Source organism: Cucurbita maxima, unplaced genomic scaffold (assembly GCF_002738345.1).
Source record: "Cucurbita maxima cultivar Rimu unplaced genomic scaffold, Cmax_1.0 Cma_Scf00009, whole genome shotgun sequence".
NCBI classification, from domain to species: Eukaryota; Viridiplantae; Streptophyta; class Magnoliopsida; order Cucurbitales; family Cucurbitaceae; genus Cucurbita; species Cucurbita maxima.
This window is the reverse complement of record NW_019272025.1, coordinates 1211632-1235877: the sequence shown is the minus strand read 5'-3', so window position 1 is coordinate 1235877 and position 24246 is coordinate 1211632. Positions and strand designations below refer to the sequence as shown.

General features: G+C 37.4%; 3 protein-coding genes across 3 annotated transcripts in view; all 3 read left to right on the top strand.

The window, feature by feature from the left end:
* LOC111483613 (U-box domain-containing protein 4-like) overlaps positions 1 to 24246 on the top strand; it is a 261990-nt gene that overhangs the window by 112190 nt on the left and 125554 nt on the right. The window lies entirely within an intron of this gene.
* On the top strand, positions 4394 to 7600 carry LOC111483617 (metal transporter Nramp3-like). The gene is made up of 4 exons (XM_023129836.1): positions 4394 to 5331; positions 5413 to 5549; positions 5660 to 6312; positions 7067 to 7600. The coding sequence occupies exons 1-4, from the start codon at positions 4811 to 4813 to the stop codon at positions 7286 to 7288; spliced, it is 1533 nt and encodes a 510-aa protein (XP_022985604.1). The 5' UTR covers positions 4394 to 4810; the 3' UTR covers positions 7289 to 7600.
* On the top strand, positions 10731 to 12840 carry LOC111483622 (isoflavone 2'-hydroxylase-like). Its single transcript, XM_023129841.1, has 2 exons — positions 10731 to 11635; positions 12132 to 12840. Exons 1-2 carry the CDS (start codon positions 10769 to 10771, stop codon positions 12756 to 12758), a joined length of 1494 nt encoding a protein of 497 aa, XP_022985609.1. The 5' UTR covers positions 10731 to 10768; the 3' UTR covers positions 12759 to 12840.

The following is a 24246-nucleotide window of genomic DNA, read 5'->3' as shown; positions in this document are numbered from 1 at the left end:
TTCATCATGCATAAATACTTTAAACTTAACTCCAAAAATTTAAACTAGCTTAGCCTAATTATGCATAATACTTTAAGCACCCAAGCACTAATTTCACAAAATTTTATCCTCCAACACAGCATGATATTGGTACTAGCAGTACAAAACGACACTATACGACAAATGAGATCTAGCACATTCTTTTTCGCATACAGAAGCATATAATTGCGCATTTATTCCACATTTCTAGATATAGGTCATGTTAAGCTATCTCTAGGGTCAACTTGTTCTAGCATACATGCGAATCCAAGCAATCCCTACCAGTGTTATTTTCTAGGAGTCTGTGTGATTACTTACAAGTCTGACGCGTATCTTGTTGAGCTTTGATCTTTAGTCGAATAGTAGTCCAAAAATTCCAAATTTCCTCTAGAGATACCAAATGAACATTAAAATAAGGTTACTATCAAAACCAGGATGAAAAACTGACAAACAGACATTGAACAAGCTTGAAATAGGGTCCCATGTGCAGTTAGCTCGGGCAGGCCCTCCTTAGAGCCTGAGCAGATGCAACCTTTACCTTGGAATAATATCTAATTGATCTCAAGACTGTGTTTAAAAATTCAAGAAAATATATCATATGACTAAGGCTAAAACCTTGGGGCAATTGTCTACTAGTGTGAAAATTGAATAATTTTCATGAGTAGGACATTGTCATAAATTAAAAATTCAAAAAGATGTAAGGGAAGATTAATTTAGAGGCTTTAAAAACTTTTAGGCTTTAATTATTTAGAGTTTTCTTTTTGAAGGAAATTAAATAAAATATTATAGTGAATTTATGAAAAAGAATATTATATTATATTATATTATGGTAAACATTGTCATAAATGTGATCAAAACGATTGTCCAAAGGAAGTCATGCCGTCGTTATATATTTAATGCCAACCCAAATACTATATTTAGACAAACATAAACACAACATTCTATATCCTTTTTTGGAAATTCCGTCTAAATTAATTACACACTAAATGATTAAAAATATCTTTTCAATTTTAATAAAAATATATATATTCTCACTTTTAAAATTTTTAAAAAATATATATTAAAAATATCTTTAAAACTTAAAATAAAATAAAAAATCAAAATGTCTTAATATTAATATTTTGTTTTAAAAATACCATAAACTTTCGAAAGGATTTCCGTTAACAATGAGAAATAAAATTGGAATTGAACGTGTGTATTCTCATTAATATTCATAGCTTTTAAATATGATACAAGCTACCAACTAATACCTACCGATAAGAAAATATAAACTAATTAAATATTAAAAATAAAATAAAATAAAATATACCACCATGGAAAGAATATTATGATATAATATCTTAGATATATTTCATAAGTAATATATTCTCCAAATATTATATTTCAGTAGAGACATCGAGAAGGAAGGTGCACATTATTGGTATATAGTAGGATCGCTCTCATTCGAATGTGGTTTTAGTTTATTTACATGCTCTTTTTTACTCGCATGTCTCACGTATGATCAACTACCAAATATATGAATTATTTTTATCAATAAAATACCTGATATTTGAAAATTGGAATATGGATTAAAATCAAAACAGCTGCAAATAATGCAAACAAATAAAATGTTAAACATCCATTAAACATAATTTCAAAGTATTAAAATTTGAGAAAAGGATGATTACGTTTTAAATAAAACTTACGTTGACACGATTGCACTAATATCCACAGCTGCCCACGTTTATGATTTTCTCCTTGCTTTGTCTGACCAACATTGCTATTCTTTTGCCCACTCTTTAGCCTCCGCTGTCTGTCTATTGTCTCAACCTTACTAAAAAGTGTGTGACTTGCATGGGAATAGAAAAGGTGGCATCTATCCAGACAGGTGAGAGTCAAGATAAATAAGTGTCATGATATGAGTGAGGAAGGTTGTGCATCACCTAACACATCAAGAAGAGTATGTGTTAAAATCAAGTTGAGGCATAAGTAAAGTTGGAGATAACGAGGCGACATGAGTGTCAAAGATAAGCTTGGAGAGGGCCGAGTAGGGCCCTAGACCATAATCTCATACGTCTGAATTTTGATATAAGTTTCGATGACATCTTTGGAGTTAAGTCCATCTATATGAAGCATGAAAACTCACCAAATTTGATGTGAATCAGATACCCGACGGACACTCCACGTGGTCATATGACTGCTTGCCAAAATCACGTCTACTCTAAAAAAAAATTAGGAATGTCTAAAAATGTACTCTAGGGTAGGCATGGTGTTTAGCACCCTTGGGCCTTGTGGCCTAAGTGAGCTACCTCAAGGTACATATGTGTGTCACGACGTGGGCGAATGTTACAAGACGAGCATCTTGAGCGACTTCTTTTAAAATGGGTCTGTCAAGGACAATTTTGAACAGCGTGGGTGTGTCGATATTGTGACCTAGACCATGTGTCGAAGGTTGGTATATGCACCTACTATTCAATACGGAGTCTATAAATAACATGACACGGACACAAGAGAGTTCATGTCTCAATAAGAATCTAAATGGATGGATGTTCGTGATGTCCTAACAAGATGAGCTATACATGGGTCGATTCCAATAGACATGTTCAAGCAAACTACGATAGTTGTCTTGAAACACGAGATGACATCATGATACATGAATTGGTCAATGGAAACCAAGATGATGACTGAGATGTGACGTTGCATCTAAGAGATCTTGACGTAGAGGAGAGACAAAATCGAGCGGAATGATTTAGTCTAATGTATAGGGAAGTTGGCTCTAGGCACATACAATTGAACATGACTCACCCTCCCCAATTTTTATTACAAAATAAAATCAGTAAAATATGGTTGTGTCATAATAATTGTTTATATGAATCCAAAAAATTGCATGCCCTAATTTCAATATATATCAATTTGTTTGAAATTATTTTTATAATCTCTGGACATAAACTTCTCAATTACCTAATTTAAATTCAAATACTAAATATTTTAAAATTTACTTCAAAAAAGTGAAACAAAACAAAACAATTTATTATTTCTCTTTAAATATTAAATTAATTTAAATTTTAATACAAATAGGAAAGAAATAATTATGAATAAAGAATCTTCAACGGGTTTAAGAGCTTTAAATTATATAAAAGAAAACCACGTGTATTGCACGTACAAGTTGTTTGTATAGGATATCCCTACTCACATATTTCCATATGAGTAAATCAGATCAAATCGTTTATAACAATTCCAAAATGAGACGTACCAATAATATTATTAGAATAACGACAATTTTTTATACAATCAATAATATTAAATTATAAATAAAATAATTAAAATTATTATTCAAAATTAAATAATTAATTACCTCATAGATTCCAACAAAGTGTATATATATATTTTGTGTTTTTATGATCCACTTGACAATCTTGTATTTAAATCCATACTTTTTATTTTTATTTTTGTCCTCTCTCCCGACTTGATTGATGAAAGTAAACACAATAAATGAATCCACACAATACACATCCCCTACATAGTTTTTTTTTTTCCTTAAATTCTTAGAATTCAATTTGATCCTAATAATCACAAAATACTAAATTTGAAGATTTGGTTCAGGAATATTTTTAATATATTCTCTGCTTCGATTCATGAATCTATTAGATTCTTTTGATTCATCTCCCATATTGAAACATTCTCTCGTATTGGTACATGAATCATCTCGATTCATGTATGAACGTTAGTGTTGCTCTAGTTCATGTATGAGAATTAATATTGTTTTGAAACGTGGAGTCATTGGGAGGAATTTTGTAAGTGAGATTGTGTAGTGTGAAAGGATGGGAAATATACTTATAAACACTTTGATTATAGTAATTGGCTACCTACCAATCGTGGATGTAGGAGAATTTATTTTCTCTTAATTACTTTAAGTGTTTTTTGTTGATTTATGTTTTTGGGTGTGAGTGCAATAAATCTTGTTTTCACCTCGATTACAACATATACATTTTTAGAATTTAGCTTCCAATAAATTATTCAATAAAGTCACTAAAACAAAATAATATAATTTGTTATTTCACTTTATAAATTAAATTAATTTAAATTCTAATACAATTAGGGAAGAAATAATTATTGAATGAAGAATCTCCAAAGGGTTTAATATTTTAAAATCATATAAAGGAATAAGAAAATAAAAGATAAAAAGAAAAGCACGTGGACTGCACGTGCAAGTCATTTTGGTGCAATCCACGAGGGCACGGGCAGGCCACGGTGATGGCATCCACGTCCACGTTCTGTCCACACAGTTGGCATCATCAAACTCGTCCATGCCGCACGCTCGCCTTCTTCAATTGTTTCAAAATATCTCCCAATTTGGTCAATTCCCATTCCACGTCCTCTTGCTTAACCGCCACGCTGTCTTCGTACTACGGTATATCCCCGTCACACCGTTCCATTCCGTTTCGTCTCGAGCTCACTTAGTGGCCCATCTTTTGGCGTTTGCTCTTGCTTGGGGGCTTTGAACTTTAATCGAGCACGCAATTCTTGGAGGGTGAGAGTTTGATTGGAACCCCTTTGTTGGGGACTGAAATTTTTCATCCTTTCTGTGAAGATTAATTTCGGTGTTCTTTCTTTTTCTTTGGTTAATTGGGTCTTGAAATTCTGAAAAGGATTGGTGGAAAAGAAAGTTTGAGTGCGCTAGCTACCGTCGGTTTCTTTCTTTATCTTCGATAAAGCTTTTTGGAAGGGGATTTTTGGGCAAAAATACTCAAAACCCAGGTTCGAGAAGCGAAAGCTCTGTAATCCACTCAATATTTCGGTTAATTATCCAAGTATGCATCCCGATGATCAGCGTTGGCAGCCGTTGTTGGAGGAGGAAGATGAAGAAACTGCTTACAATTTAACGGAGAAGGTTGTGGTTGTTGGGATCGACGAAGCGGAGTCCGATTTGGATGTGGGTTTGCCGCCGTTTTCATGGAGGAAGCTCTGGCTGTTCACGGGGCCTGGGTTTTTGATGAGTATAGCGTTTTTAGACCCTGGGAATTTGGAGTCCAATCTTCAGGCTGGTGCTATAGCTGGGTATTCTTTGTTGTGGCTTCTGTTGTGGGCTACAGCCATGGGGCTTTTGATCCAGTTGCTCTCGGCCAGGCTTGGTGTTGCCACTGGCAAGCACTTGGCCGAGCTTTGTAGAGAAGAGTACCCGTCTTGGGCGAGAATTTTGCTGTGGGTCATGGCAGAGTTAGCCCTCATTGGGGCTGATATACAGGAAGTTATTGGGAGTGCTATTGCTATTAAGATTTTGAGTAATGGGGCTTTGCCTCTTTGGGCTGGAGTTATAATCACTGCTTTTGATTGGTAATTTTGATTCAAATTGAGTTTGTTGTGTATGATTATGTGTTTCCTTAATTGAATGTGTTTTTTGTGGATTCTTGTCAGTTTTATCTTCCTGTTTCTTGAGAACTATGGTGTGAGGAAACTTGAGGCTGTTTTTGCTGTTCTTATTGCTACTATGGCACTCTCATTTGCTTGGATTTTTGGTGAAACTAAGCCAGATGGGAAGGAGCTTCTATTGGGTGAGGTTCTTTTTTTGTTCTTGGTCTTTCATTATGTTTGGTATGTAAGTTTTCTGGTCAATATTGTGTTAGCCACTTACACAATGGCCAACAATGGATGTTCTTTACAGGTATTTTGATTCCAAAACTTAGCTCCAAGACAATTAAACAGGCAGTAGCTGTTGTGGGGTGTATCATTATGCCTCATAATGTGTTTCTTCACTCCGCTCTCGTGCAGTCACGAGACGTCAATCCGAGCAAGAAAGGGCGGGTTCGAGAAGCTCTTAGATACTATTCCATTGAGTCCACTCTTGCTCTTTTTGTGTCCTTCATCATCAACTTGTTTGTTACAACTGTATTTGCTAAAGCTTTCTATGGCACAGACATAGCTAGTAGCATTGGTCTTGTAAATGCAGGGCAATATCTTCAAGATAAATATGGTGGAGGGCTCTTCCCCATTTTGTATATCTGGGCTATTGGTTTGTTAGCTGCTGGCCAAAGTAGCACCATCACTGGTACCTATGCAGGACAGTTTATCATGGGTGGCTTCTTGAACTTGAAGTTGAAAAAATGGCTCAGAGCTTTGATTACTCGAAGCTTTGCGATTGTGCCAACTATGATTGTCGCTCTCGTGTTCGAAACTTCTGATTCGATGGTCGATGTTCTTAATGAATGGCTCAATGTCCTTCAGTCAATTCAGATACCCTTTGCTCTGATTCCTCTTCTCTGTTTGGCTTCCAAGGAACATCTAATGGGCAGTTTCAGAATTGGCCCCATTTTAAAGGTATGTGTATGATGTTCACTGTTCTACGTATATGTTATACAGCTCACTGCAAATCATTCAAATCAAATGATGCATCAATTACTTGGTCACATCTTTGTTTTTCTTTTTGGTTTGCTGGGAATGTTTAGATTAGTTACTAGGCACCTTGCATCTTAGGTTCATGTTTTAGGGTCATAGATGGTTCCACATTGGTTGGAGGGGAGAACGAAACATTTTTTATAAGGGTGTGGAAACCTCTTCTTAGTAGATGCGTTTTAAAAACCTTGAGGGGAAGCCCGAAAGGAAAAGCCCAAAGAGGACAATATCTGCCAGCGGTGGGTTTGGGCGGTTACAAATGGCATGAGAGCCAGACACTGGGCGATGTATCAACGATAAGGTTGAGCCTCGAAGGGGGGATTAGGGGTCCCACATCGACTAGAGAAAGAAACGAGTGCCAGCGAGGACGCTGGGCCCGAAGAGGGTGGATTGTGCAATCCCACATTGGTTGGGGAGGAGAACGAAGCATTCTTTTTAAGAGTGTGGAAACCTCTCCATGAGGGAAAACCTAGAAGGGAAAGCTTAAAGAGGACAATATCTGCTAGCGGTGAGCTTGTTAACGATATTCTTGAATCTATCTTAAATCCAGAAGTTTATACCTTGCTGTAGTTGGTGCTTTCGGTCTAAGATCATTTAAACCTCCCTGTTGTACCATAAATTGTTTGGAAACAAATAAAAATTGTTGTTCAAGAACTCACATGCCTTTCTGCGCCTTCAGCTGTCCTCTTGGCTAGTGGCAGTCTTGGTGATGGCCATCAACGGGTATCTTTTGGTGAGCTTCTTCTCATCAGAAGTGAACGGAGTAATCGTTGCCATTTTCGTGTTCGTCTTCATCGCTGCATATCTCTCCTTTGTCGTTTACCTCGTCTATCGAAGCATCTCGTTTTCAAGTTGGCACAGCTTCATTAACCGGAAGACTTCCACGGACAACGAAAACTGAGTGATCATTAGATTTCAGATCGAAAATTGTCGAATACTTGCATATTCCTTGAGCATCTGTTAGAACACATCCCAGGAGTAACATATCAATATGATTTGACATGTTTTTCTTTGAGAAAATTTCACTTTTTCTGTAGACTGTAAAGTTTATGCAGTCTTGTTAGTCTTAGGATATATTAATGTCATTCAGGTGTTGTGAACTCTCTTGGCACTGTTAATCATATTTACATCACTCAGTGCTGATCTGATACTGAAACCCGACAGCGAATCATTAAAGTATGTTCATTTTATACGGTCAATTGATCTGATTGAGTATTAAGATTTTCCATGGAGGTTACTTAGAAGTCAAAGTGACGCTCCAGTTTGCTATCAGATAATGTTCTTGAATGTAAGATAAGCTCTATGGTTTTGACATTTATTATGGTGTACATTCAATTCGGCAACCTGACAACTCAGACCAACCCAACTCGAACTATAAGGGTTGAGTTAGGTTGGATTAGCATTTCGGGTAGGGGTTGGGTTCGTTGTTCAGAACTCGAACTGAATTGGTTCGGTTTCGGGTTCATAGGTAAACCTTCGGGTTGACTCGAGAAAAATAAAAATATATAAAATATATTAAGAATATTAATGTATTAATAGGTTGGAAGGATACTCACATCCAATTAGACTCTTACTAAATGTATATTTTTAATGGCCACCTTTCATTTATGTTTTTAATGTTTCGTATTAAATCATTTTTTTTTATTTTTTATTTTGTCATTTCTTCCCTATAGCATAGATTTTTATTATACGGTAAGGAAATAGTTGTGAGTGATCAAATTGTAAATCTACCTTATAGAGTTTATGGTGTGTTCCTACAAAACTCAAATACTTGTACCGGTTGGATCATGAGCCGTGCAAAGAATTAAATTTGCTCCAGTTTGATCCTAAGCTATGTAAAGAATTGAGTTTGCTTCTGAACTCATAAAAAGAACGGTGTAGCGGTTGAGCTCTGATACAAAGAAAGATCGAGAAAGGTTTATTCAAATTTACAGGAGTAGGTTATAAAACTAAGGTGTTATATTTTAAAATTTAAATTAATCATGCTTAAATATTGTTAAAACCCTATTCACACCCTTCTATGGTTGTCATACAAATCCAACACTATGCACACATAGAAAAGTGACGAAAATGATGTCGAGAAGAGAGAGAAATTGTAACACTCGGAGCCCAATAGGTACAATTCGCACTATCTTTATGACTAGCACCTTTTTAACCATGGTGAGTTTCTAGATTTTATTGTAGGTTTTAGAGCCTGATTTTTAAATCGGTGCAGAAGAAAGAAATGCTCGGGATGCATAAAGGAACTCAATTCTAGAGAGAGAGAGAGAAAGAGAAAGGAGTTAGGGTTTTTAAGAAGAGGAAGAAGGAGGAGGGAGAAACGCCCAAGCCCGAACTGAAACACTCTCAATCTTAGATCTCCTACTAGAGCTACTCAGAGTATCAGTGAAGTGGTCTAAGCGTTGGATCGTTTGTTTTCGGAAAGAAACGGGCAAGAACTCGAGGTAAAACCACGACCTCTTTTGTTTCGAAATTTCACTATAGATCTGGGAATTTTAGATGACCTAGATCTTAATTAATAATCTAGTTGCAATACTTTAGGTGAGGAGTCTTGCAAGTTTTAAGAGGAAATGCGGCCAAAATCGCTTCGGAAAACAAACTCAAGAATTGTCCAACTTTGATAAGAAACTGAATTTTTTTCTTGATGTACGATTTCATTTATTAAGTGCTATGAGTATAAAAAAAATGCAATAAAAATATATCTGGATAGATGGACTTGAGATATTGAACTCTCATGAAGGAATCGATTAAATTCGAGTTACGGATTGGAAGATAGAAAAATCCAAAATAAATAGGTTGATATAGAATTTGACTGGAATCTGGATGAACTTAGGCAATCGGCGACGGACACGGGCCGCCGGAAAGGGAGGACATGCATTGAGCAAGCGGTGGAGAGACATGTCTGGCGCCTCCGCTGACACGCGTCCGAGGTTGCCCAAAAACCCGAACCGAACCCCGACCCGTGCTCCGTGAAGCAACCCGACGACCCGCGGTCCAATCCGAAACCCACCGCCAGTCCCTGTACGACACGTGTCGTGGCCAAAAAAAATTCGAGGGGTAAGCTACGTCCGTTGGGGTTTGAAATACGCCTCTGCCCGCCTGTTGCCCCAACTGACTGCGCATACACCTTGCGCGTGAAGCCCGCGCGTAGGGGGGAGTGTGTTGGCATGTGGGAGTTCCCCTACAAGCATGTGCAGGCACGTGAGTGCCCTGTTTTCACCCGTTTTTCGTCCCGATTCTAGTCCTAATCCTATTTTACTGTGAACGAGGTCACTGCATAGAAAATTCGTAATTTCGAACTCTGTACGACTATAAATCAAGCTTGAGAAGGCACGCAACATACGGTAAGTAACCATACAGAATTAGGAAATTAAATATATATCTGTTGGATGTATGCTAGAGCAAATTACTCCTAAGTGGCTAGATCTGATAATCCTCTGTACTTAGGAAATTAAATATATATAAGTTGGACTTGCTGCCCTAATGAGATTTCATACTCGATGTTTGTATGCTTGCTGAATTATCTTATTATTGCTTTTATCTGTCATAATATGTTGGCGGACGGAGGAAATTGTGTATCTGCACTCCCGGTGTTGATGGATGTTATTGTCCCGTTGAGCTTGTATGACTATATACATTGTTAATCATATTTAAACTCCAGTTGAATGATGGTGTGAACATATGATATGAATGATAAGCAGTAGTGTTGTGTTATGCCTAGGCTATACTCTTGCCAGTATTGAGAAGGGTTTAGATAGGGGACCCTCCTGATGTTATGGTCAGTGGTGTCATGAGAGACACATAGAGAGACCCTTTAACCTTAGACTGTTATGGACCTAGAAGTCTTGAATGAGTGAATTTGCTAGCCAAACCACTAACTCTATGAGAGCCCTACATTGGTTGGGGAGGAGAACGAAACACCTTTTATAATTTATAAGAACCTTCCCCTAGCAGACGAGTTTTAAAGTCTTGAGAGGAAATCCAAAAGGAAAAACCCTGTCTCCACCCCGCAAAAAATAAATGGAGAATTTCGAAAGGATGGGGATGAGGAAGGCTTCCCTGTCTCCACCCCGCCTTGTAGACATCTTTAATACCAAAGTTACTTCTCCTTTCAAAACCTATCCAAAAAATAATTCAATGTTTTTTAGTCGTAAATATCTAATACGACAACAACGTCATGCTTTACCTAAATCCTAAACCCTAAACCCTAAAATATATCAATAATTTAAGATAAGATGATATTTTAAAAAGTCTCATTTCGTTATCAAATGCTTGGATTGAGTTAAGTGGGGCAATATCTTCCATCTATATATATTATCCCTTTTAAGAGAGTTGAACCTTATCTATATCCAAACATCCAAATTCCCACCTCGGAAACTCCATGGATATTCTCTTGCTTTCTATTTCTCTCTTCCTATTTACTCTTCTCTTTGCCTCCAATTTTGTGCTGAAACCACATCGCTTGAAACTCCCACCAACCCCTCTCTTATGTCTTCCACTAATAGGCCATCTCCATCTCCTCAACCATCCCATCCATCGAACACTCACCAACCTTTCTCAAAAATACGGCCATGTCTTCTCTCTCCGATTTGGTTCCCGTCTCGTTATTGTCATTTCTTCTCCTTCTGCCGTACAAGAATGCTTCACAAAGAACGATATTGCTCTTGCAAATCGCCCATTGTTGAACTCTGGAAAGTACCTAGACTACAACTATACCGTCATGTCAGTCTCCCCTTACGGTGAACATTGGAGAAACCTCCGCCGGATTGTCTCCCTTGAGATCTTCTCAACAAATCGCCTCAATTTTTTCTTGGGCGTTCGGGGAGAGGAAATCAAATGTTTGCTATGTAAATTATGTGGGAATTTATTGGAAGATCGATTTAGGGTCGTGGAATTGGAGCCCATGTTGCTTGATCTTATGTTCAATATTGTTATGAGAATGTTGGCTGGGAAGAAGTCTTTTGAAGGACATTCTTACAAGTTTAAAGAAATGGTGACACATATTATGGCTCATAGTGGAGCAACCAATCCAGCAGACTTCATACCCTTATGGGGTTTCATTGATCCAACCGGTTTTGGGAAGAGGGGAAAGAAGCTTGCAAAGACATCTGATGAACTCCTTCAAGAGTTACTCGATGAAATTCGAGATAAAGAAGATGGAGGGAACACTATGATTCATCGTTTACTTAGCTTGCAGAATACCGAGCCTGAATATTATAGCGATCAAATTATCAAAGGATTGATTCAAGTATGATTTCTTTTTAATTTATTGGGTTTGATGTATTAGAAATAACGACTCTTTACAATGTTATGATGTTGTCCACTATATTAGCCAATGTGGGATTCCCTTCCAACAATACTCTCCTCGACCAAAGTACATCATAGAGCCTCCTCTAAGGCCTACAGAGCCCTCGAACAGCCTCTCCTTAATCGAGGCTCGAGACTACACCTTCTAGGCTCACAACTTCTTTATACGACATTTGAGAATTCTATTGACATGACTAAGTTAAGGGCATGACTCTAATACCATATTAAAAGGTAGGATAGTCATACCATGTTAAAAGGTATGATATTGTTCACTCTGTAAATAAGCTCTCGTGTCTTTGTCTTGTGTTTCCCCAAAAGGCCTTAGACCAATGGAGATGTATTCTTTACTTATTATCTCATGATTATCTCATAAATTAGCCAAGGTAGGACTCCCTCCCAACAATCTTCAACATTATGAAAGTGTTTGGTTGTTGCAGGATATATTATTAGCCGGGATTGACACGTTAGTTGTGACATTGGAGTGGGCATTATCTCAATTGCTCAACAATCCAGAGGTGTTGGAGAAAGCAAGAGCTGAGATAGACAGTTCGATTGGGTACGAGCGTTTAGTTAACGAAGCTGATCTGCCGAGTTTGAGTTATGTTCAAGGAATAATCTCTGAGACTTTAAGGCTTCACCCAGCTGCTCCTCTTCTTTTGCCGCATTGTGCATCTGAAGAATGCAAAATAGAAGGATATGATGTTCCTCGTGATACGATAATATTGATCAATGCTTGGGCTATGCATAGAGACCCGAATCTATGGGAAGATGCTACCAGCTTTAAACCTGAAAGGCATGCAAATGGGATGAAGAATGGAGCAGAGTCATACAAACTGATACCATTTGGGTTGGGGAGGAGAGCTTGTCCTGGTTTGGGAATGGCGCAACGAGTGGCTGGCTTGACTTTAGCATCGTTGATACAAGGGTTTGAATGGGAAAGATTGAACAACTCGTTAGTTGACATGAGTGAAGGTAAAGGGATTACAATGCCCAAAGCTCAACCCTTGGTGGCTAAGTGTAAACCACGCCCCATCATGAAACTCGTTTATGAATCTGGCAATTGACATCGGCTGAAACAAAGAAAATATGTTATCACTAGCCGACTCCACTCTTTGAATAAAGTGCATCTCTACCCTATAACTCAAACATCCTCTTATTCTTAAAGTGACATTCATTGACGTAGTAAAGTGACATTTATTATCTAGCATGTCTGTAATATCACTCTTCCTTGTTGAACTTGGCCCTTATTTTAAAAAATACCCTTACATAATTTGAATTAGTTTGACTAAAACATATGATAGTTTACAATCTCATTAATATTTTTTGGTTCAATTTGAGAAGCAAGCAATTTTATTAAATAAATTAATAGATTAAGAGTTTCTACAAAATCAACCATAAGACATAACTCCATTTTTTATAAATTTCTTTAGACTCATTTGAATCATCAATTTCAGAAGCAAAAGCAATATTATTAAAGAAATTAATAGATTAACGAGTTTCTACATAATCAACAAAAATTGAGATAAGACATAACTCCATTCTTTATAAATTTCTTTAGAATCATTTGAATCATTATTACAATATTTATCAATTATTATAGGCATAGATTCTTCGATATTGAAAACTTTATAAACTTTACTAATAGACGAATAACCAAGAAAAATGCAAAGTCTCTATTTGTCAAGTCGAATGATATTTATCATTCATAGACAATCATTTAAATTAATACACATTATTATCTCTATTTCCAACCAACAAAATTTTTCTATCACTACCATTTTTAATTATGCAATTATTTTTATCAAATACAACTTTAAAACCTTTACCACATAATTTATAAATATGAAGCACATTTTCAATGGGAGTAAAGATTCATTACCTATAGTACTTTTACAAATTATTTTATCCTTTTTCGTGTGTTTTGAGCAACCACTATTCCAGTACTACTTATTTTTCTTGAAATTTCTCAAACAAATCTAGAAACAAAACTATTCAAGATTGATCTTTTGTACTCACACTTGTTTGGATCCTTGAAAATTAGCACTCACAAATTTAGGAATCTATTTTATGTTTGCATTTATATTAAAGACATTCTATTTCCATAAATAACGAGAATTTTTAGGTCCAAACTTGCCACATAAGAAACAAATAATCTTTAGGTCTCTCGTCGTTCCTCAGTCCAGATCCCAACTACCTCGAGTCTCTGTCCACCTCTTCTTCACACCCACGACGTTGTAATACTCTTATGCACCTATTAATGTGAGTTTTACGATGTTACAGTTTCTCCTTAACCACATTCTCGCTGGCCATGTTTTTAAACGGTCATACAGTCTCTAAACACGATAAAGCTTACCATTGGAATACTTGGAGTCGCTGACCATTTCTTGAGTCATTCCCTCAAAGTTCGCCAATGTTTTACTCAGATGAAAAAAACTATCTACCGTTGCCTTCTCCTCTGCTTTCCAATGCTCTCAACAGATAAGGGAATGACTTGTGCTATTCTGAGAGGCTTCTTGTAGAGGTGTGGGTAGTTGGGGATGCGAGATCTGTAGTGCTCCACAAGCATGTAATCTAAACTACATAGAATTGCAAAGAAATTTAGCCCTTAATTAAAGTAAAGCAAATATGCTCTTTTTACTACATTTTCCAAGTCTATCTTTACAAAGATAACATACATGTCTTTATATACCCTCAAAATGAAACCTTTGACCTTCATGAGATATTTCAAGAGTTTGTAACCATCGTGCTTAGTTAGCATAATTGGTGACTATGTAAATGTAATCTAAAAATAAGTAAAAAAACTTAAAACTTAAAATACATTCATCAAACATCATAAATCTAGTTTTCAATTATCCATCATAAATTTGTTAACATATAAGAATAAATAAAGTCTCACTTGAAGTATCTCGAAGACTTTGATGCATAAATGAAGCTTGATTCTTCTTCATTTAACATTAATATTGCATGATTGAGATGATTGAGATGTCTTGATTCATATCAACAACCCTTGGAATGATCAGGACTGAAGTGGCGGATCTAAGCGCTAGATTAAACCTCACCATGAGAGTAGTAGGGAACCAAACCCCAACTGGGGGTGTACCACAGTTTAACAAGATAAAGGTTTCAGTCCAAGCCCTTCTGTAGGGTTCAATATGTCAAGGTTGTAACGACCCTAGATTTCTACTTAACCTAAAGTCACTACTATATACATATCATTATCATTTTATGCGAAAATAATCATTTAAAACTTTATTATAAAACATTTTCGTGGACTTAGAAGGTCCTTAAAATACTTTAACAAAAATTAAAATAAAATAAACAGAAATGTTAGATACTAACCTATACTCTACAAAATTAAATGCAAACTAACACAAACTAAACTATAGTCTATGAAATTAAATGCAAACTACCCTATGCATGTTTCATGGTCTCCTGAGATGTGATGTCACCGTCAGCCGTACAGGGGAGCCTTTCCTTTACCTGAAAAATAAGAGTAGCACATGACTTGAATATTTTAAGAGCTACTTCGTATGTGGCCCCACTATTGGGGTTAGATGCAAGCACATACAATCATGAGTAGGACCCATCATTTTAGTCAATATTCCCTTAAACGACTATCCTAAGCAGGTAATTGGATGTGTATTTGCAATTCTACACATGACCCACACGTACGAGTATGGCCTTACCAGTCGACTCGTACATCTCTTGGACCCCTTTCTTGGTCGGGCTAGCATTTTCTAGAGCTATTGTCGAATACCCCATAGGAATAATGGTTGTTGCAGCATTATGATAAACATAATGATCGTTTTCCTGTCTCGTAACGTACACATCCATACAATCATAAAAAAAGGACATTCCCCGATGCATGAACACAGAATGATGCATGAGGTCTCAACATTTTCATTCATTATTATGTAAAAAAAACCCTTCTATTTTCCTTCATATCATATAATTTTTATCATAACTTTTCATACATATATCGGGATTGTCCATCATGTCCAAACATCATATTGCATATCATACATTTTATCATGTCAAACATGTGTTACATCATAAACATATCGTGTCTTCCAACATATCATATCATAAAGCATGTCACAATTTGCATGGTATGATCAATCATATTACATAATAACATATATCATACATTTACATATCATATCAGAAACATGTTTTTAAGCTTACCATATCATAACATATATCATATCATCACATATCATATTGTAAATATATCATTTCATAACCTTTCACATATAACAAGCATATGATGGGTGCAAAGTCACAGGGCACGTGTCATAAAAAATGATACAATTTCTAACAGAACCGATAGTAAGGCCACATACTTGATTGACCTCTGTTGACGTTCTCCCTAAAATAATTACTTGAACATATCTCTTGAATTTTATTTCTGAGCGTTGTTGGAGATATTTCCTATAGAACATTTGCTCAATTATCTTAATAACTCTAATTTCATTATCTAAGATAACTTGAATTGAGACATTTAGCATCCTAATGACCTTAGTTGCCTTTAGTACGGTCGAAATCAGCTTCGTGATGGTTGAAAAGGTGAAAACGCTGAAAGTTTCCTTATATCGAGCCGAGAAGTTGTGTTTTGAGCTATCAGAGCCATCGAGCCAAAGTTGAGTTGAGTCGACTGAGCTACATAAGCTAAAGGAGTCGGCACATACGCAATACGTGTCACTAGGAGAAGGTGACGCATGTGCAGGTCGAAACTGGGTCGAGGCATGGGTTATTGAGTCAGCTACTGTACGCATGCGGTCGTGAGTTTGTTAGGTTAAAGGTGTTAGGTGTTTGGACAAAGGGTGTAGGCGTTTGGGCCAAGACGGTAGGTGGGTTGGTGTAGCGCCCAAGTTTAAAAAAAAAACACTCAAGGTTAACATAGGGGCAAAATAGTCATTCTGCCCTACTATTACTTTTGAGGGGTTTGATTGGTTGGGTCATAAGAAGAAAGAGAAAGAAAGGAGAGAGGAGAAAGAAGAAAGAAAAGAGATTAGGGTTTTGAGGTTAGAGGAGAAGATCTGACCAAAGATTGATGTTGGAGGTCTGAGAATCCTCAACCTAGACCTTAAGTAGTCCGAGGCAAGGTGCTCTCACGAATTGCACCTTCCTATTTCGTCAAAAACGTCCAAGAACTTAAGGTTAGTACACGAATGTCTAGATCAAGATGTTTATCGAGATTTTCATGTGTTAGTGACATTTTTGTGTTGATCCTTGGACTTTTACAGTCAGTAGTGTGATCTTTGCAATTTTCGGACTGAAGGCGACCAAGATTTGCGTTCAAATTCGGAGTTTCAAGGAAACGTGATTTTTAGTAAGAACTCATGTTTTTCTCCAAATTCGAACTCAAATATTATGACCTATGATTATCAAAAAAAATATAAGAAAATCATATTGAGGGAGTAGAATGTGAGATCTACAATGTTCGTGTTGATTTGGATTACAAATTGGAAGATAAAAAAATCCAAAGAAAATAGATCGAAAATGCGAGAACACCTAACAATTTAAAAATTGAAACACACGCAGGAGAGAAAAGAAACACCAACACGTGTCGGCCGGCATACGGAGGAGCGCGGCAGAACCGACGAGCGACACGTGGTGACCGCCAGCTGGAGAGATGTGTCCCACATGCTAGCAGACGCATAGTAATGCGCGGATTCGAGTCAACTCGTGTTCGAATCAACGACCCACGTCACTCGACATGATCCATATCCGGCAACTAAATAGGATTGCATGAGTGGGAACACGCGCGTGGAAACCACGCGTAGTAACGCGTTAGTTGCACATGTTGGCATGTGAGTCATCGTTCTTCCTTACGTTTGGCCCCTGTTTGCTTGTCTTTCGCCCCGATTTCGGTACGGACCGTATTATTATGTGAAATAGGACCTGTTAAGGAAATTCCATAATTTTTGGAACCCTCTCCGTCAAGAAACTCAAGCTTGGGAAGGCACGCGTCAATTAAGTACGTAGCCATTTGGATTCCCATGAGTAGTACTTGTAGGAACTGCTAGGAATAAGCATGCATGCTATCATACCTATAAACTTAGCTAGCCAACCTAGCATATTGGCATGGAAATCATGGAAATGAATTAATTAAAGAAATCAATGGAATCTAGATATGCATGATTATGAGATCTTTTTAGATTGACAATGTGACATTGTAGGTATGCATGAGGAGGAAGGGAAAACTTGTGAAATCTGCGCTCCAGGTAACGATGGACGTTATCTTCCCTTTGAGCATGTTTGTTAATATTGCATGAACTATTTGGATGTTAACTCCAGTGCATGATTCCTTGTGTTATCTTTCTTGCTGAATAGGGAGGAACTATGAGCTTAGACTAGGGCACTTGAGACTATGTAGGCTAGACATAACCCTAGATTGGGATACCTCTAAAATGCCGTGCATTTAGACTTGTGAAACAACTACCAGCGAATCCAGAACCTAAAATTCCAAACAAACGATAAGTTTGTAAGACCTTGCACGAGAATCCTAAAGATGAATGAATCTAGGTCTAAGCCACCAAGAGTCCCCCCTAGAAAGACTAGTAGGACACCACGATAATTGTAGGTAGCCCGCTAGAGTTGAGCAGTGTGGATAGTGTCACCAGAACCTCCACTTTCCTCTCTGCTCCGATACCGTACCGTCGAGACAAAACTCTAGTACTGAGATCGTTGAGTTAGGTAGATCCGAACAGGGAAGTGTGACGGTGCCCCGACCTAGTGGTGATAGCTAAGGGGTCTTCATAATAGGACTTATGGGTCGTAGAAACTCGTCCCTAAGTGGGGGAACATGAAACCACATAGGATGAATTAGTAGTTGATCAGCTCACATGCAACCCCCGATTTTAGTGGATGTATGGTCCCATGGGAGGGTTGTCAACTAACCTCCACGGATGATGTTCAGACAGAGTTACTTATTCAGATCCAACCATATGATCCCCTCAGATTTACTTGTGAGGTCGCGCCTCACCTCAGGACACTAATAGATGGGCAAGCCTCTTAAGATATAGAAAAGAGAGTTGCAGCTTGCACTCACTAGAACCTCGAGATAAGACCGTGGATACCTACTAAGATAAGGATGCGAAAAGAGCCTACAAGTAGGTTGCTTATTGAGTATATTTTTATACTCATCCCGTTTCCCCTTTTTTTTTTCAGGTACCAGTCGAGATGGGGAGGTGTTCGAGAGATGCGCTGTTACAGAGAGGTGTCATTTCGGAGCATTAGTCCGTTTTCGTATTTGGAGTCTTTTATATTTTCTTTTATATTTGTATTTCTCATTTGAAGAGGAATTCTTGGGCCTCAGAAAGCACCACTTGGTGGAAGGTCACGGGTCACTTTGTACATGATTAGAGTATTACCTAGCACTCTTGAGTTTTTGAGTTTGGGGACCTTGGTCCCTCGTCCTTGAGTGGTACATAGCATTATTCTTACTTTGGTAGTTGTAAAGCTTGTGTGGTGTTGTTCTTGACTCTCAATCTTGTACGTTTTTAAGGTCCATAATTCCTTGAAGCTTAAGTTAGAATTTTCATTTGGAACCATATGAACCCATCTCAGTGTGAGTCGTTCTAGAAGGTCATAGATTCCTAGGAGTTCTTTAGAGGGTTCTAGAAGAGTCTTGATTCTTGTAGTGTTTATTGGGTCTTGACTTGGTTTAGGTTCCAAACTTGATCCAATCAACTTGAAATCTCAAAAATATTGTCATATCCTTAATAATAGATCTTATAAAAAGTATCAAATCATTTGGAGCACGTGTAGACCTTGAATTATCTTAAGTAGTCCTAGGGGCATTTTGGTCATTTTACCCCTAATTCTTGGTTTTGCTACTTAACGAGTTCCAATGGTTTTCAAGCTTCACCACATCATCAAGAATCATAGAATAAGATCTACTTCAGAGTTTCATAGTATTTGGAGGTCATCTAGGTCATCAGCCGTAGGTAGATATCCTTAGGGGCATTATGTTCATTTTGCACTGTTTCTTGGTTACCTACTTATCCTTATCCAATGACTACCAAATTTCATATTTAACCTCAACATGCTATAATATGCTAAGCATTAAAGTTTCATAGGCAGCAGAGTTTATTTAGTGGGATATTTTAGTGTTACCTAATTGTCGAGCAATTTGATCGGTTTAGGGTCTTAACTCACGGTTCTTTGAGTTTTTCTTTCATATATCTTTAATTCATACTTTGTTTAGGGTTCATATGGAAATCCAAGTGATTCCTACAAGTATTTCTTAACAAAAAGATCAAGGTTGCTACTTACCTCATCGTCGATGTTTGGGACCTCCGTTCTTAAGCTTCCGGTATCCGAATTACCTCAAATTTCTTTACACAGACTCCTTATTGAGTCTAGTTTATGGAACCATAAACAGTTTTGTGAGAACAGATTTGGAAGGGAGTTAAAATTGAGAGAGACCAAGGGAAGGTCGAGTTTTAGGTCGACATGGCCGGTTCAACTGAATCGGCCATGTCATTGTCTTCTTCCTCCAAACGGGAAGAAGACGCGCGCGACATATAGTGCTCCCGTCTGAAACTTGCCCTCCATAGCAATGATCATATTGTTTCTCCCCTCGATTTCTTCATGAAACTTAAAGATGGTGTTACAAGGAAGGGCTAGGAATTGATTTCATACATTCTTGTGGATTGTAGCCTAAGAAATTCGCTTCCAAAGTTCGTCCAAAATATGATTTCTTGTCGAAGATAAAATAGAGAATTTCTTATTTAGTATCTGACTCAAGGGGTTTTCAAGGCTTGATTTCTTCACGAAACCTCTTCCTTAGTCTTTCCTCAAGCAACATGAATTGGTTTGGAGGAATGAAGTTGAGTGTGTGTCCTCAACTTTGGAGAATCATTATCGGTCTGCAAGTTAGCTGAAACGCCATAAAATCGATCTCTTGGAAGCTTGTTCTATGACGTTTCAGCTCTCGATTCCTCCATCAAAGTTACTCAACTCCTTCCTCTAAAGCTAAATGAATCCTTAATTTGAAGGAAATGGGACTATAGATAGGAATTCGAAACTTACCCCCAATTTGAGCCCAAAACGGATTTTCTTCAATTGGGCACGTTCTCGAGGTTATTTCTTTTCGTGGTCTCTATGTAAACATTCCTTAAAGGTGCAGAAACTTATTGGGATCGTCCTTGCTCGATGAATTCTTGTGTATCCTCGGATTAGAATTCTGAGTTTTCCTTGAAGCTCTATATGACGGATTGGATTGAGAGAATGGTTTCTAGGCACTTTCAGCACTCTATTCCTTCATAGAGCTTGTGGATAATTTTGTTAGAAACTATAGGAATACGTTTGAAAGAAAATGGTGGGGAATTGCTCTCAATGTTGGAAGAAATCCGAGAGTAGGAGACCCAAAATCTAAACGCTTATTGCCTACGATTGGGAGCTCCACCTTGCTCGATTCTTGCTCCAAAGGAGTCCCCAACTTCAAAATTTATAGGGGAAGCTTAAACCGACATTGAGAGCTCCAGAATCATCATGAATTGGAGGTTGAATTTTCTAGAAAATCAGTTGGAAATATCATCTCCGATCTACGAGCTATCCAATTTGGGTGTAATGATCTATGAGTGGTCTAGAATATACCCAATTTGGGAGGAGATTCAACGGCTAAGAGTCGAGATTCGATGGATTTTGTGCAGGTGGTCACGGTTGATCGTCTGATTCTTGCCACAATGGTAGTTTCGTAATTATCCATATCTTGAGGGGTAAATTATAGTATCCTAGCTATGATTCATGGTTATAGGCTTCTTAATCAAGTTATAATGAAGGCTAGTTAAATAATCTTTAATATGAATTTGTCTTGAAGGGCCAGAGATCACATAGTATCGTGTAGCTAATAAAGGCATTAGATCACTTCCGATATGATTATATTGATAGGTTAAATACATGTTATTGGTAAAGGGTAACCGTTAAACTTTAATCGTAATTATTGTTAATGTATAGTATACATATTTGTATCAAAAGAGTTTGTTGAGCTAGGTTTGTGCGCTAGGTGCATGTTATATCTAGTGCTATCAAGTTGTTATACAAAAACACCTCACACCATTTTTAGGGCCTTCAAGACTAACATTTCTATAAGATTTCTCTGGTCCCTTCCTTCTAATGGGTTTTTAATATAAAAAAATAGTTTTTTAGTCTAACCTAAATAAATATTAAGAACCGAATACAACAAATAAGAGTATCGTTCTCGTCTCAATTTTTTTTCATGTTGTTCGAACAAAAATTGAAAGTGTTTCAACATGTTAATATTTGGTACATAGAGTCGCTATTTGACATACAATCTATCTTCTATTTTTTTTATAGATAGAAAAAATCTCATTAATAGAGATAGAATTTATTACCTCCAAGAAGTTCCTTATCTTATCGATCGATCTCCATAGTAAAGAAGTTCCTTCGAGCTGTTCCCCTAAGATTCATACAAATTGTTACCTCCATCGAGCAGTTCAGCGACCTTAAGAACATGTTAGTTGAGAAGATTTTTGTTTGTCTTAAGATTCATGAGGAGACACTTTTTGGTTATGAAGATAGAGGAGGAGAAACACCTCTTACTCACATATGTGGAGTGGCTCGCACAGACGAAAATGAATGATGTGGTTGACTATTTTTTTCCAAGTACGAGGGATGTTGTAGCCATAATAAGAAAAACAAAGTTCTTGAATGTGGTCGTAGACATGGATGCAGACGTGGTGGTAGAGGAGATCTTGACAATAGCTCACAAACGCATGATAATTCTAACCCTTAGAAGGACAATAGTATGATCAAGTGTTACTTTTGTGGAACATATGGGCACTATGTAGTAGAGTGCCACAAGAAGAAGTGTGATGTGGAGGGAAACCTCACACTCACCAGGATCAAGAGCCCGCACTAATGTTAGTCAAAAAGATGCCTAACTTGTTTATGCTCAACGATGAGAAGGTTATGGTGAACCTTCTCACAAAAGGAGAAGACCAAGTAGAGACCAACATGTGGTACCTTGACAATGGAGCAGACTACCACGTGACCGGAGATCAAACAAAGTTTAAGGAGCTTGATGAGAAGTCATTGAAAATGTGAAGTTTGGCGATGGATCAATTGTACTAATCTAAGGCAAAGGATCCATCTTGTTCCAGTGTAAGAATGGTGACCGATGTTTACTGACCAAGGTATAGTATATCCCAAACTTGAAGAGTAACATTATGAGTCTTTGTCAGAGGACGAAAGGAGGAAGTAGAGTGGAGTTAGCTAGCTTGTCCCTCAAGATGTTCGATAGAAATGGAACCTTGTTGATGAAGATAAAATGATCGCATAACCACTTGTATATAATACTATCAGAGACCAGCCAGCCCACCTCTCTAATGATGAAACTTGTAGACCCAGGTTGGCTATGACATGCAAGACTTGGGCATGTGAACTTTCAAACGCTCAAAATGATGGAAGAGAAGATGGCTACAGGGCTACCCAAAATCATACATCCGAATAAACTATGTAAACGTTGCCTAGTCTCGAAACAAGCAAGATCGTTTTTTCCCAACTCAAACAAATTTCCATGTTGAGTAACCACTGCAACTGGTTCATGCATATTGGTGTGGTCCGATCACCCCCTCATCATTGGGGGTAATAAGTATTTTCTTTTACTTGTCAATGATTATAGTCGTTGGATGTGGGTGTACATGCTCAAAGAAAAATGAGAATCTATGTTAAAGAAATTCAAAATATTCGTTGAAAATGGGTATGATCTCAAGTTGAAAACTTTGCAATTGAGATGGCGAGTTCTTATCCCAGAACTTCTCAAATTTTTTGAGGAGGAAGGTATCAAACGTCAACTCACTCTCTGTACACTCTACAATAAAATGGTGTGGTCGAACGAAGAATTCGCACCATAATGAACATTACAAGAAGCTTAGTCAAGAGCCTGCAAATCCTGGCGATTTTCTGGGGCAAGGCAATACGACTTGCGGTTTATCTTCTAAATCGTTTACCAATAAAGGCACTAGACACTTGCATCCCCTACGAAGCATGGTTTGACAAGACACCTCACTTTGAGTACCTAAGATTCTTTGGTTGTATAACATATGTTAAGATTGCAAAGCCATATATAAAAAAGCTTGAGAACAGAAGCCAAAAGATGGTGTACTTTGGCGTAGAGGATGGAACCAAGACACACAGGTTATATGATCCGCAACACGAGAAAATTCATGGAAGTAGAGATGTCGTATTCGAAGAAGAGAAGAAGTGAGATTGGTGTAATGTTAGCGATAACAAGTAGACTATTACAGGTTCATTATTCTGGAAGAAGAGGAAGACGCAACAGACCTAGAAAGTGCCCAAAAAGCAACACAAACAAATCTACAAATGTCATCATCGGTGATATCTACTGTCTTTTGACTGAGCAGCTCGTTGTCGGTGAGAACAGGAAGAAAATAACAAAAAGTGCACGAGACCGAAAACCTTAAATTTTGTTGTTGCTAAAAACCAGTACATTTATTCCTCATTTGATTGCAATATTTAAATAACTATTTAGACTAAAAGTGTTAGAAGTGGCCAACTAAT